Source organism: Cololabis saira, chromosome 13 (genome assembly GCF_033807715.1).
Source record: "Cololabis saira isolate AMF1-May2022 chromosome 13, fColSai1.1, whole genome shotgun sequence".
NCBI lineage: Eukaryota > Metazoa > Chordata > Actinopteri > Beloniformes > Belonidae > Cololabis > Cololabis saira.
This window is the reverse complement of record NC_084599.1, coordinates 44,466,814-44,479,901: the sequence shown is the minus strand read 5'-3', so window position 1 is coordinate 44,479,901 and position 13,088 is coordinate 44,466,814. Positions and strand designations below refer to the sequence as shown.

Genomic DNA, 13,088 nt, shown 5'->3' with positions numbered 1-13,088 from the left:
CCCCGAGAACACCAAGTTGTCCCTCATGGAACGAGCTTGAAGGTCTAAAACGGCCTCCTTTAAAGATTTATTTTCATTTTGGAGTCGGCTAAAACCCTCTGACATGGATTTCATCGACTTCTTCAGATTGGTGTTTTCAGCCATCAATTTTTCCACCTGCTGGTTACCGTATTCCACAGCTTCTCTTAATGACTGGAATTCCTTGTGCAGGACTTCCACCAGGGATAAACGGGAGTCATGGGAGGCCAAGCGGGTGTCAATGGACCTCAGAATGTCCTCGGTGTTATTTCCTGGAGGAGAAATTGCTCCAGGGGAATCCTCAGGACGGGAACGCTTCGGCGTGGAGGACGCGCCGGAGGACGCGCCCCCAGACTTCTTCACCATGACAAATCTCTCAAAATACTCGTCTATAGATGCGTCTAAAGATTCGCTTTGCTCCAGGTTGGGTTCGGAATTATATAATCTAACTATAAACTACCCTTTCGTTATTTTAAACTGAGAATATAATCGTTTTTAAAGCATTTATTGAAAACGAAAGTATTACCTCGCCATGTTGGATTCTGCTGCCTCGTTCTCGCGATACTACCACATCTCGTGGTGCGTTCGCTGCTGCTGGGACATTTTTATTCTTGTCAAATTTTTTTTTAGTTTGCACAGTGGAAAACACCGTGATACCATGCATATAATTATAAAGACACCACTGCCTGGATTCAAAAACTCCTTGACAACAACTGCACCAAATTACATGAGAATAGGTTCAAACACATAGATTTTATAAAGGTTTTAGTGTGGATATTACCAGGCAGACTCTCCATTTGGGCACTTGGATACCTATACTGTGCCAAAATGTGCCAAATGTGTTTTTTACCCATACAGAAGTGGTATTTCTTAATGGTGGATTTAATTTTAACCAACGGTAACCAGAGGATCATCCGGTGGGAGTGTGCGCCAAGTGTTTACAGAGGTGGGCTTGGGCCAAGGAGCATGACCCCCGGCATGAAAACAGGTGAACCACCATGGGCCCCTAAACCCCCTACTTCTCCTCGGATGCAGCCCACTAGTGGTAGCATAACTCGTGTAACTAATGTAACTAGTGTAGCGTACTTTGTGTAACTAATGTAACTAGTGTAACTAGCATAGCATAACTCATGGAACTAGTGTAGGGTAACTCGTATAACTAGTGTTGGATAACTAGCATAGCTAGTGTAACTAGCATAGCGTAATTCTAGTACCTGCGTAACTCGTATAACTAGCATAACGTAACTAATGTAAGTCATGTAACTAGTTGTTAGAGAGAAAAAACACTCAGTTATCTGAATAAAGAGGCTGAGACTTAATTTATTTCTTGCAAGGGTAGCACACTAGTTGTGAACTACAACCTGTCTGCACCCAGCAGAGTTTATTTAAAGACACAGAAAGTGGGTGTAGGATTATAGTTTGTACAATCAGGAAGTAGGTGTGGTGTGGGTGTGGTGTGGACCACAGCATCATTCAGTATCATATTACAAGCACATAGTTGATTAATAAATGTTAAGGCAGATGGAAAACTACTGTAGTCTGCCTGTCATAAATGCAATTGTTGATTCTATAATCTGACCTTGACGGAGCGGCCTGGCAGGCCGCTCCAGTCACAATCTCCTTGGAGGAATAAAAACAAGACGTTCTGCTCCCACTAGCCCTCCCCTTCCCCTCAGGACATCTGTGGACCTGTACCAGAACTGTACCGGGCCGTCTGATAACATCAAGGACAATGGCTGAAGAGTAGCTCTGGGGCAAAGTTCACATGACATAGTAAAATGAAGTAAAAGTATAATGAATAAAGTGAGGCCTTTACATGAGTATATTTTAACACTATTATTACTAATGTAACTAACATAGCGTAAGTTGTGTAACTACTGTAACCAGTGTAGCATAATTTGTGTAACTAGCGTGACTAATGTAACTAGCGTAACCCGTGCAACTAATATAACTAGCGTAGCGTAACTGATGTAACTAGCATAGTGTAATTGGTGTAACTAGTGTAACTAATTTTAATAGGGTAGCATAATTCTTGATGGTTTAAAAGCAAAGAACTAATTTCAGTGTGTTTCATGAGATATATACTGATCAATAAAGATTATTATTTTCTTTATTTAACGTGTTGAACATAGATTTTCTGGTAGCAGGTGAATTAAAAAGCCAAATCTATCTTCTCTCATATAAACATTACTTAAACTCATCTGTTAATGAGTATTTGCAGTTATGAGGAACACACTTTATTGTTTTCCAGCTGTTGTTGAAAGCTCACTCAGGCTGGTCCTCCTGCAGTGTTTCCAGGAACCTCTGGATTTCTCCACACCTCCAGTTGTTTCCTCGCTCGCAGATCCTCTTCAGCTGTCTGATGCTGTTCTGCCTGAAGGAGGACTCCACAGGGATCTCTGCTGTCTTCATGTGGTAGGTGATGGACTTTTCCCATTCCCGCCGGACGAAGTTTAAGTATTTGGCGTAGCTGTTGTAGACCAGCTGCTCGTCTGCAGGTTCCAGGTCCAGGCTTAGCAGCTCCTGGTAAATCTGATATGCTCTCGGTGGATCCCCGCTTGTTTTTGCACATATGTTTGCAAGGTCGAGCTTCTTCATGAGGGAACGGCGATCGGGGTAAAGAGCAATCGCCTGCTCATGCAGGTCGATGGCTCGTTCCATCATGCCTCTAGATGGGTTTGGAGGACTGTCCCTTAAGGAAAAGATTCTCCATCTGTAGCAGTGTGCGGCACACACCTTCAGGTATCGATTATCAGGATGATTCCTCAGGACCCTCTCTGCCAAATCGATGGCCTGGTCGATGTCGCCCAGCTGTCTGTACACCTTAAGCAGGAGATTGATGCCACTGTAACTGCTGACAGGATTCAGTAAAATCTTTTCCTCCAGCTCGTGAGCTTCATCCTTGACTTGTTCTCCTCTCTTGGCTTTTATGAGCAGCTCCAGGGCAGCGAGGTACGTGTTATCTGGATCCAGTTCCCTGGCCTCCCTCATCTCCTCCCAGATGTCCTGATCCAGGTCCGTGCCGCTGTGCTGGTGAAGGCTCACCCTCCCAATAACACGGCTGGTCCTCCAGTGCACCATGTCCGGCTGCATCTCCAATGCCTTCTGGAAGTAATCTGCAGCCTGCTGCTTCTTGTCTTTGTCAAACTTCATCAGGGTCCAGGCCTTCTCTGCACAGATCTCTGGGTGGAGCTCCTCCTGGGATGGAGACGGGTGTTCCCTCAGCAGGGCGTCAACCTTTGACAGGTAATCCTGACTCTGTTCATCTTCTCCCAGAAGGTGGTGCAGCCAGGCCAGATTCCCAAAGTTCACCACCAACCAGGGACCTTCATCCATGTTCTTCAGCTGTTGGAAGGCCCTGGTGGCCTTTCTGAGGAAATGCTGGGCCTTTTCTTTATCACCGAGCTGATACCAGATGAAACCCTGCAGGTTGTAAATATGACCCAGCCAGAGGTTTCCCTCCTCGGTGCCGATGTCCTCCAGCATGTCCCTTTTAGAGATCAGTCTGGAACGGTTGGAATCCAGGTCCCAGGTGAAGTGGCACTCCAGGTCCTTCAGTCTGGACTCCAACGTGGGCGGGTCCTGAGCAGTACTGAAGGGTAGACGTTTAAAGATGTCAAATATCAGGCAGAGATGATTATAATATATATCGGATCATTTGTAATTTACTGGCAGAGACAACAAGGAGATGATGAGGGAGGGAAGAGGTGAAGATGAAATGAACAATAGGTAGTAAATAAAAGAGACAAGAAGTGAATAAATCCTGAGGAAGCACCTGAAGGATGATAAAAGGGTTGAGAGGTAGAGAACGCAGAAAATCTGGATACTCGCCTCATGATCTGAATGTTTTCTGCAAATCAAAAGTCTCTTGTAAGGTTTGATTTGTCGTTTCGTTCCTCTGTCACCTCTGGATCACACCTGGAAAGTCTCCTTTGCGAGCTCACACCCGCTTTTAAAGGAGCGCACCGTCGCGTCAGCCCCACTTAATTTCCACTTCCCAGGAATGAAAACTTAAATTCTGATACTGCGTTGAAGTTAGTTCTAAGTTGGATATCCGGCTGACGTTCACCAGGAGCTGATCGTCGGATATCCAACCTAACACTAACTTCACTGCAGTAATCCACATCAACAGCTCAAAGATAAGTTTCACTTTAACCAGCCCAAACACGCCCAAACCTTTATGTAACAAGCTGCTACCACAAGGAAATAAAACAATATTAAACATAGATCACAGATAAATATCAGTTCCATAATTAGATTTTAAACGGCGGGTTCATGTGAACCTGAGTTTTGTGTGTGAAAAAAAACTCATCTGATTGTTGGCAAATACACGAGCAACAACACGCACTCGTTATTTATTCAAAAATGAAACGGAAAAGATAAAGTTCATGTGGGAACCACCGTGTACCGTTACACTGCTGCCCAGCTGCTGATCACCATCATTGATGGACCGATCACCATTATCGATAAGCCGATCACCATCATGGATGAGTGGATCACCATCATGGACGAACTGATACCAACATGGATGGAACGATCACCATTATCAATAAGCCAATCACCATCATGGATGAGCCGATCACCATCGTTGATGAGCCGAAATACCATCATTAATGAACCGATCACCATCATTAATGAATCGATCACCATCATTGATGAACCGATCACCATCATGGATGAGCCGATCAATTCAATTCAATTCAATTTTATTTGTATAGCGTCTAATACAAAAAAATGTGTCTCTAGACGCTTTCCAGAGACCCAGAACATGAACATAAACCCCTGATCAATTATTACATAAACAATGGCAGGTAAAAACTCCCCTAGTGGGAGAAAAACCTTAAGCCAAACAGTGGCAAGAAAAACTCCCCTTTAGGAGGGAAGAAACCTGGACCAGGACTAGGCTCATAAGGGGGGACCCTCCTGCCGAGGGCCAGACTGGGGGTCATTTTTCATGTTATTTTTTATTTCATTAAAAAACAATAAAACAATTAAATACAAATACAAATACAAATGTTCATAAATTGTGAATGAAATGGGTCAGGGACGTCAACAGACAGGTGGAAGCAGCAACGGGATGACCAAGGGTGGGGACCGCAGGCCAGCATGCAGCTCGCGAAGCTCCGGCCCAATCAGCAAGTCCCAGGTTGGGGTGCAGGGTCGGGGAAAGGTTGAAAAGGGGCAGGGCCAGGGAGAGGAGTCTTGACGGAGGAACCTTCTCCCCCGCCCAAAAGGGGCCGTTACCCTGCCCCCCTCACTCCCACGCTGCAGGATCCGGTGTTTTGCATTCAGAGATGCTCTTCGCCACCGGCAGAGGATGCTGCACCATGTACAAAAGAGAAAAAAAGAGAAGAAAAGGGGGGGCCAGCACAAGAAACTACAGGAGCGACTCTAAGGGCCAATCCCAATTCTCCTACACTCGCCCTTCTTTTCTCCACTCGCACTTCTTTTCTTCCCTAAGCCCTAAAAAAGAAGGGGGAGATTTTAGGGCACTTGAAATCTAGGGCACTTGGCCCAGGTGCCTGTCCCAATTCTCCCCCTACCCCTCGTTTCCATCCCTACCCTGATCAGGAAGCTGAGAGCCAAAAACTGTTTTAATTTCAGCTGTAGCGCTGTTAATATGGCACTTATATTCCATATAAAAAAATGTGCACAGAAATATTTACAAAAAAAAAAGTTTGCAGTGTATGTGCTGCTACTGCTGATGAGGTGTCCTGTCCACCATTTTCTCTAAAAGGTTCAGGAACCTGTCCATGTGTTCTTCATATAGTTTTGTACTTGTGTGGTTTTACTCACTTGGAAATACTTTTAAATTGTCTAATAAAACTTGTTTCACAACAGTTTTCTCTTCTGGGGTTTCTCAAAGTAAGGTAATGTCTCAAATTATAAACTGTACAACGAGATCAATAGTAAAATAAGGATAGTGAGAGAATCCGCAGTAAAAAAGGCTTTATTTGCTATATTCAAATAACATTTTTAAAAATAAAAAAAGTAAACATTGCACGCAGAACAAAGAAAGGTGCTGTTCCATATAAAAAAATTTGCACAGAAATATGTACAAAAAAAAAAATTTGCAGTGTATGTGCTGCTACTGCTGATGAGGTGTCTGGTCCACCATTTTCTCTAAAAGGTTCAGGAACCTGTCCATGTGTTCTTCATTCTTTTGACATCTTCTGTCTTCTTTGGCGGCCTCAGCTTGAAGGAAGTCCTGCATAGAGAATTTCTTTTTTTGGGGGGATCGGGGGGAAAGTGGACCTGATGCCTGAAGCTTCCAGCTTCCTCTTCCAGCTGGTGAGGCAGAGCTTGAGGCCGATGTGCTGGCGTCTTCCAAAGTGTTCTGAGATTAAAAAAAAAGATGGATACACATGTTGATTACACACATGACTGGACTATCATACACACCCACAACATCATACCAGGTTCATTATCACTGTATAAATAAAAATTACCTCTGTGCTTTCCTCTGAATTTGTCAGAGAGGACACCGGTGACGATGGAGGGTCGATTATGTTCTGAAAAGAAAATAACAGTTAGATCTTCAGGTACTGTAGTGTCTTATCACTCACAATCAGGAGGAACCACCGGTCGTAGCACAAGCTGGAATCCAGAGTCTGACTCCGCCCCCTAAAATCAAGTCAGTCTGAAAACTTGTTATTGAGTGACTGCTCAGATTTGTAGGTTTCTCTGACATCACAGGCCCAGAGGAGCTGAGTAGACAAGCTAGCTATAGGAAGAAGGACTGGGGAATAAGATTGTGCTTTTTTACTGCTAAACTTACCATGAGTATTTGCGTGGGATCTTCATAAGACGCCAACAAACATGGAGGCTGGATTGAAGGTCTGGACCCCAAAACCTCATGCATATCTTCGTAGAAAGGCCATGAGGCTGCTGTGGCCTCCCCACTGTCTGTCCCGGAGCACGCACACACACACACACACACACACACACACACACACACACACACACACACACACACACACACACACACACACACACACACACACACACAATTTACAGAAGATTATTAATAAATACTTTACATGGATTTTTTTTTGTTAAGCATCATCTCTTCAGCAGATAATACATTTACAGATACATTTCATTACATTGCTTACCTTATATTTTTTTTAAGATTTTCCCATTTTTTGCCAATTTGTGCTGTGGTCACCTTTCCCTCCAGTTCCAGCTCTTTGATGAGTTTCCTGTAACAGAAAACAGTGATGAATAGTAGTTATACCATGGTTAAGGACCCCATCACAGATATTCTGCAAGCAGATAGCTAGATCACTCACTCCCACAGTGGTTTAGCAGCATATTTCTTCTTAGTAAAATTCTCCTCGCTGGTAGTCCTAAAGCTTATTAGGTGTCGGACCTGATCCGGAGTCCCTGGAATGAAATGTGATTACTGCAATGCACAAACGTCCTCGAAAAAAACAAAAAAAAAAACAAAAAACAAAAAAAAACCGTTTGAACTATGATAACAAGGCAGCAAGCGACGTTATTACTTCGTAACCCCCCCCCAAATAACGTTGCTGCCTTATAGTAATGTGAAATATACAACAAATTTGTAGAAAATATGAGAGTTAACGAGTAGTTAACAGGACACGGCAATGTTATCTACCCGACTCATCATGAACAGCCACATATTATCTTACGTTAACTCAGAATCAGAATCAGCTTTATTGGCCAGGTTCTAACATTGTCCAACAAGTAATTTGACTCCGGTAATTTTACTCTTTGGTATTAAAAATAAACAATAAACAATGTGGTATTTCTATGTACTGTTCAAACTGTTAAAACATACAAAAGCACTGTGATTTTTTTAATTCCATGGGACATTATACTTACATTTGTGGGTTCAATATCCTCCTGCTCTTTGCGGTTCGCCATTTGACTCAAAAAAAATGAAAAAATGCTTGCTTGCTCAAAATCGAGACGAGTCTGCAAAGCATGTTTTCCTCGGTCGGCGAGCAGCCTACGGCGTAGCTTACGGAACCTACGGCGTAGCTTACGTAGCTTACGTAACCATATTCCGGCGCGATCTTAGCGAACAACGGACAAAAAAGGGATGATGTACATTCACTGAGTGAATATTATGAAAGTAAAATATCGGTTTGCGCCGAGAAATGTAATCAAAATGCATTTTTATGCAGAAACTAACTCAAAATATTGATTTTACTCCCAAAAAAAACAGAAATGTCCTCCTTGTTTTTTTTTTTGATTCAGTCCGCAAATGACGACGAAAAGCATTCTGGGAAATCTTCATACCCCCTCGCTCGCCAAGTCAGCATCTGAAATCCCTCGATTTGAAGGGGCTATTCTCAGCCCCTAGCCCTCGTTATGCCCCCTCCCCCTTGGTGAAAAGAGGAATTGGGACACCACTACCTTCACGGGAACGCGCAAAAGTTAGGGTTAGGGAAGAAAAGGAGGGCGAGGGGGAGTATTGGGACGCACCCTAACACACTAGAGTTTACACTACCTAGAGATTTACCAACACCAGCTAGAGGTTTATTAAACACTAACTATAGGCTTTACTAAACAGAAAGGTTTTAAGTTTAGTTTTAAAGGTGGAGGTGGTGTCAGCCTCCTTAACCCAGATTGGAAGTTGGTTCCATAGTAATGGTGCCTGATAGCAGAACGCCTGCCCTCCAAATCTACATTTGGATACTCTAGGAACTACGAGTAAACCTGCACTCCGAGAACGGAGAGCTCTGCCAGGAACATAAGGTATTATCAGGTCTTGCAAATAATGCGGACCTAAGCCATTTTGGGCTTTATATGCAAGTAATAACATTTTAAATTGGATTCTGAATTTTACGGGTAGCCAATGAAGCGACGCTAACACTGGAGAGACGTGGTCTCTCCTGCTGATTCCTGTCAGTACTCGTGCTGCTGCATTCTGGATCAGCTGGAGCCTATTCAGCAAATTACTTGGACATCCTGCTAACAACACATTACAGTAATCTAGTCTAAAAGATACAAACACATGAACTAGTTTTTCTGCATCACTCTGCGAGAGGATTTTCCTAATCTTTGCAATATTACGGAGATGGAAAAATACTATTTTACAAACCCGATTGACATATGGTTTAAACGACAAATCCTGATCGAAAACAACACCAAGGTTTCTCACAGTTGCACTGGAAGCCATCGCAACACCATCTAATCCCTTCCTAAAATGCTCTGGACCAAGAATGATAACCTCTGTTTTATCTAAATTTAGAAGCAAGAAATTTCCGGACATCCAGTCCTTGATGTCCTTAAGTGTCATGGTTTCCCAGTGTAGTTTTTTATTTTAACTCACTCCCCTGTCTTTCCAGATCCTGCCACCCTAATCAGCCAGAAATCCACTCATTCCCTTCACCTGTGCTTCCCCACCCAGCTCCACACCTGGTTTCCCTCATCAGCAGTTCCCCTCATATACCGGCCCATTTCCACCTTCTTGTTTGCCAGATTGTCGTGTGCTTCTGCCCCGCTTTCCAGCCTTCCTGATTTCTGTCCTGTTCCTGCCTGCCTGCCTGTAACCCTGCAGGATTCCCGGTTTTTTAATTTTTGCCTGCCCCCTTGGACTTGTTTGCCTGATCTGCCTGTCTGCCCGGTTTGACCCCTGCCTGTCTTTGAACAGTATTAAAGCCTCACGGACTCTGGTTCTGCCTGGTGTTGTGCTTTTGGGTTCTCTGTCCTGTCTGAGCCGTGACAATAAGACATGCCTGAAGTTTAACTAACGGTTCTGTTTCATCCGGCTTCATAGACAAATAGAGCTGCGTATCATCAGCATAACAATGAAAGTGTATGCCGTGATTCTGGATTATACTTCCCAAGGACTGCATGTATAAACTAAACAAGATTGGCCCTAGCACTGAACCCTGCGGAACACCATAACAGACCCTTGACTGTTCTGAAGAAACCTCATGTACATGAACAAACTGGAACCTGTCAGATAGATATGATTTAAACCAACGTAGAGCTGTCCCTTTAATCCCAACAACATGTTCTAACCTGTGCAGTAAAATGCCATGATCTATAGTGTCAAAAGCAGCACTGAGGTCCAGTAGAACCAGTATGGACACTAATCCCTTATCTGAGGTCCAGTAGAACCAGTATGGACACTAATCCCTTATCTCAGGTGCAGTAGAACCAGTATGGACACTAATCCCTTATCTGAGGTCCAGTAGAACCAGTATGGACACTAATCCCTTATCTGAGGCCATAAGAAGGTCATTCGTTACTCGACCAGTGCTGTCTCTGTGCTATGATGCATTCTGAACCCTGACTGAAAGACTTCAAACAGGTCATTTCTATACAAATAGTCACATAACTGGCTTGAAACTGCCTATTCCAGAATTTTAGATACAAATGGAAGGTTGGAAATTGGTCTATAATTAGCTAAGGTGTCTGAGTCAAGAGAAGGTTTTTTAAGTAAAGCTTTAATTACTGCAACTTTGAAAACCTGTGGTGCATATCCTAAACTTAGGGATAGGTTAATTTGGTCCAGTATTGTCGCACCAATAAGAGAAAAAATATTTTTGAATAGTCGGGTCGGGATGGGGTCTAACATACATGTGGTAGACTTAGGTCTATTGACGAGTGAGGTCAGCTCAGGGAGGTCTATAGGATCATAACAGTCTAGAGACAAGTCAGAGCCAAGGGAAGTCGCTAAAGCTGAAGAAACACCCACAACCGGCTGGTTGATTTCTTCTCTAATTATCGTGATTTTACTGTTAAAGAAGCTCATAAAGTCTTCACTACTGAGAGCTGCAGGAATGCACGGCTCAACAGAGTTGTGACTCTTTGTCAGCCTGGCTACAGTGCTGAACAGAAAACGTGGGTTACTTTTGTTATCCTCTATCAACGTTGAATAATAAGCTGTTCTGGCTTTGCGAATAGCTTTTTTATATACTATTAGAATATCTTTCCATTCACGATAAGAGTCTACAGACTTACAAGAGTACCACTTCCTTTCCATTTTACCCACGTTTTGTTTCAACATGCGGATATCTGAATTATACGGGGAGTTAAGCTCTTATGGTTGGAAACTCTCACTCTCACTATTTCGCACTGTCGTAAGATGAGCAATGGCCTCCCTAAATTTAGCAATAGCTTCATCGGACAACCATCTGCTAAAATAATACCTCCTATTTTGCACTTCAACCTCAACAATATTAAATTAAAACGTTATTAAGTAATGGTCGGATAAAAGGGAGTTTACAGGTGACACCAATAGATCATCAGTTTCAACACCGTAGGTGAGAACGAGATCGAGAGTATGATTAAAACAGTGCGTCGGTTTATCCACTTTTTGTGAGATACCCATTGATTCTAGAAGAGAATTGAAAGCTAATTTAAGATTATCGCTTTCAACATCCATATGAATATTAAAATCACCCACTATGATGAATTTATAGGTACTGATCAAAAATCCAGATAGGAAATTTGAAAATTCAGACCAGAAACTCTAGATACGCACCAGCAGGGGGCCGGTACACTACCACTAACACAACTGGCTTCTCTGATTTCCAGCTCGGAAATTTCAGACTAAGCGTGAGGCTTTCAAATGTATTATAATTGCACTTAGGTTCAATTTTTGTTTGGAGACTGGAGTTATAAATTTCTGCGACTCCGCCGCCTCAGCCCGTGCTTCTAGGAATATGATGATTAAAGTAGCCGGGCGGAGTCGATTCATTCAACGAGAGCATGCGGCTAAACATGTTATCGCTAGTCAGATTGGGGAGGGGACCAGAAAAACCTACAGGGTCCGACAGGGTTTTGGCGTAGTTACACACCAAGACAATATTCATTTTGGTCACTTCCGACTGGCGAAGACGGGAGTCATTAGCTCCGACATTGATGATAACTTTACCAAATGTACAATTACTCTTTGCCAGCACTTTGCCCTTTAGGACTACGCTTCCTCCGAACCATCACCCAGCCGCCCTGCCTGGCCGGCTGCTTGGGAGCTGCAGGGGAGCGGCTACCCTCAGCTGCTACAGGCCGGTCCGCCGCTAGCTTAGCCTGGTTAGCTGACGAGTCTATCAGACTATGGTCAAATTGGCGGAACCGGACCTCTAACTGACTGAGCCTCGCCTCCAGCCCTGTAAATAAACTACACTTCAAGCACTTACCGTCTTCACTAAAGGAGGAAGAGGAATAGCTAAACATTTCACACACTGAGCAGCAAAGAGGTGAAATGGTGGGAGAAGGAGAGGCCATGCTAAGATGCTAACAGAAGCTAACGGACAGAAAATGTATCGGTGATTGGTGACAATGAAAGTTATAGAAGAGAAAAATGTGCGAGAGTTGAAATAAGGACAGAAATTTACCAGATGTTGGACCACCGTCCATATGATTATGAATTCATGACATATGTGATTGGGTGAACATTTCCGGCTCTTGGACCAGTAAAGGGCCGAAGCCAAGCTAAAGTTTCATGATCACTGGTCAGTTTATGACACCTCCAGCGTGGTCTGGAGAACAACGGAAAAACCCCATGGACACCAGGATTTGCATATGTGACCCTCTTGGTGATAAGGCACCACACTTTGATTGGACAAGGAATTCAAGCTGCAGGAAGGAGCGTGGACTTCCTGTGCGCAGCTATAAAGAGCAAGGTCCCCCCTCTCTTGCTCTCTTCTCTCTTTTTCTGCTTCTTCCTTCTCACCCACAGGTCTCTGCTGTAGCACCAGGGAGCCAGCCAAGGGCCGGCTTTCTCCTTCGTGAACGAAGGAGCGTCCGTTTTGCAGCGCTGCACGAGTGACCCACGCAGTTCCAAGCCCAGAAAGCCGAACTAGGGACCCTGCATTGCCTCGACGTGAACGCGACGCCGATCCGAAGTTGAAGGAAGCCAAGTGCTGTGCCCAGCTACTATCCCATCATCCAGCTGCTGTCCCCTCATCTGCAGTAAGGACAACAGGAGGGAGTGATAGCCGCTTATCAGGATCGCCTGCTGAGCGTAAACACCCAGCTGTTCCCCGAGGAACGCTGACTGACCACCCTTTTTTTCCTTCAACTGCAAAGATTCACGTAAGAGGCTGTTTGTGGTGTCTGGGCAGAGAAAACTTAGTGATACACTT

At 43.9% G+C, this 13,088-nt stretch overlaps 1 protein-coding gene and 1 long non-coding RNA gene across 2 annotated transcripts; both read right to left on the bottom strand.

Moving 5' to 3' along the window:
* Positions 1-2,226: 2,226 nt before the first annotated feature.
* LOC133458828 (interferon-induced protein with tetratricopeptide repeats 1-like) lies at positions 2,227-4,524 on the bottom strand. The gene is made up of 2 exons (XM_061739027.1): positions 4,433-4,524; positions 2,227-3,610 (listed from the first exon to the last, which is right to left on the bottom strand). The coding sequence occupies exons 1-2, from the start codon at positions 4,522-4,524 to the stop codon at positions 2,284-2,286; spliced, it is 1,419 nt and encodes a 472-aa protein (XP_061595011.1). The 3' UTR covers positions 2,227-2,283.
* Positions 4,525-6,044: 1,520 nt separating this feature from the next.
* On the bottom strand, positions 6,045-7,403 carry LOC133457934 (uncharacterized). Its single transcript, XR_009783911.1, has 3 exons — positions 7,311-7,403; positions 7,134-7,220; positions 6,045-6,355 (listed from the first exon to the last, which is right to left on the bottom strand). It is a non-coding gene; the product is annotated as an uncharacterized LOC133457934 (long non-coding RNA).
* Between the last annotated feature and the right edge of the window lie 5,685 nt (positions 7,404-13,088).

Excerpts from the sequence above, each read along its gene's own strand:
- LOC133458828 (XM_061739027.1), bottom strand. The coding sequence starts at position 4,524 with ATGATGGTGATCCACTCATCCATGATGGTGATCGGCTTATCGATAATG. Across the intron at positions 3,611-4,432 it reads ATCAGCAGCTGGGCAGCAGT|TACTGCTCAGGACCCGCCCA; the intron begins GTAACGGTACAC and ends TCTACCCTTCAG.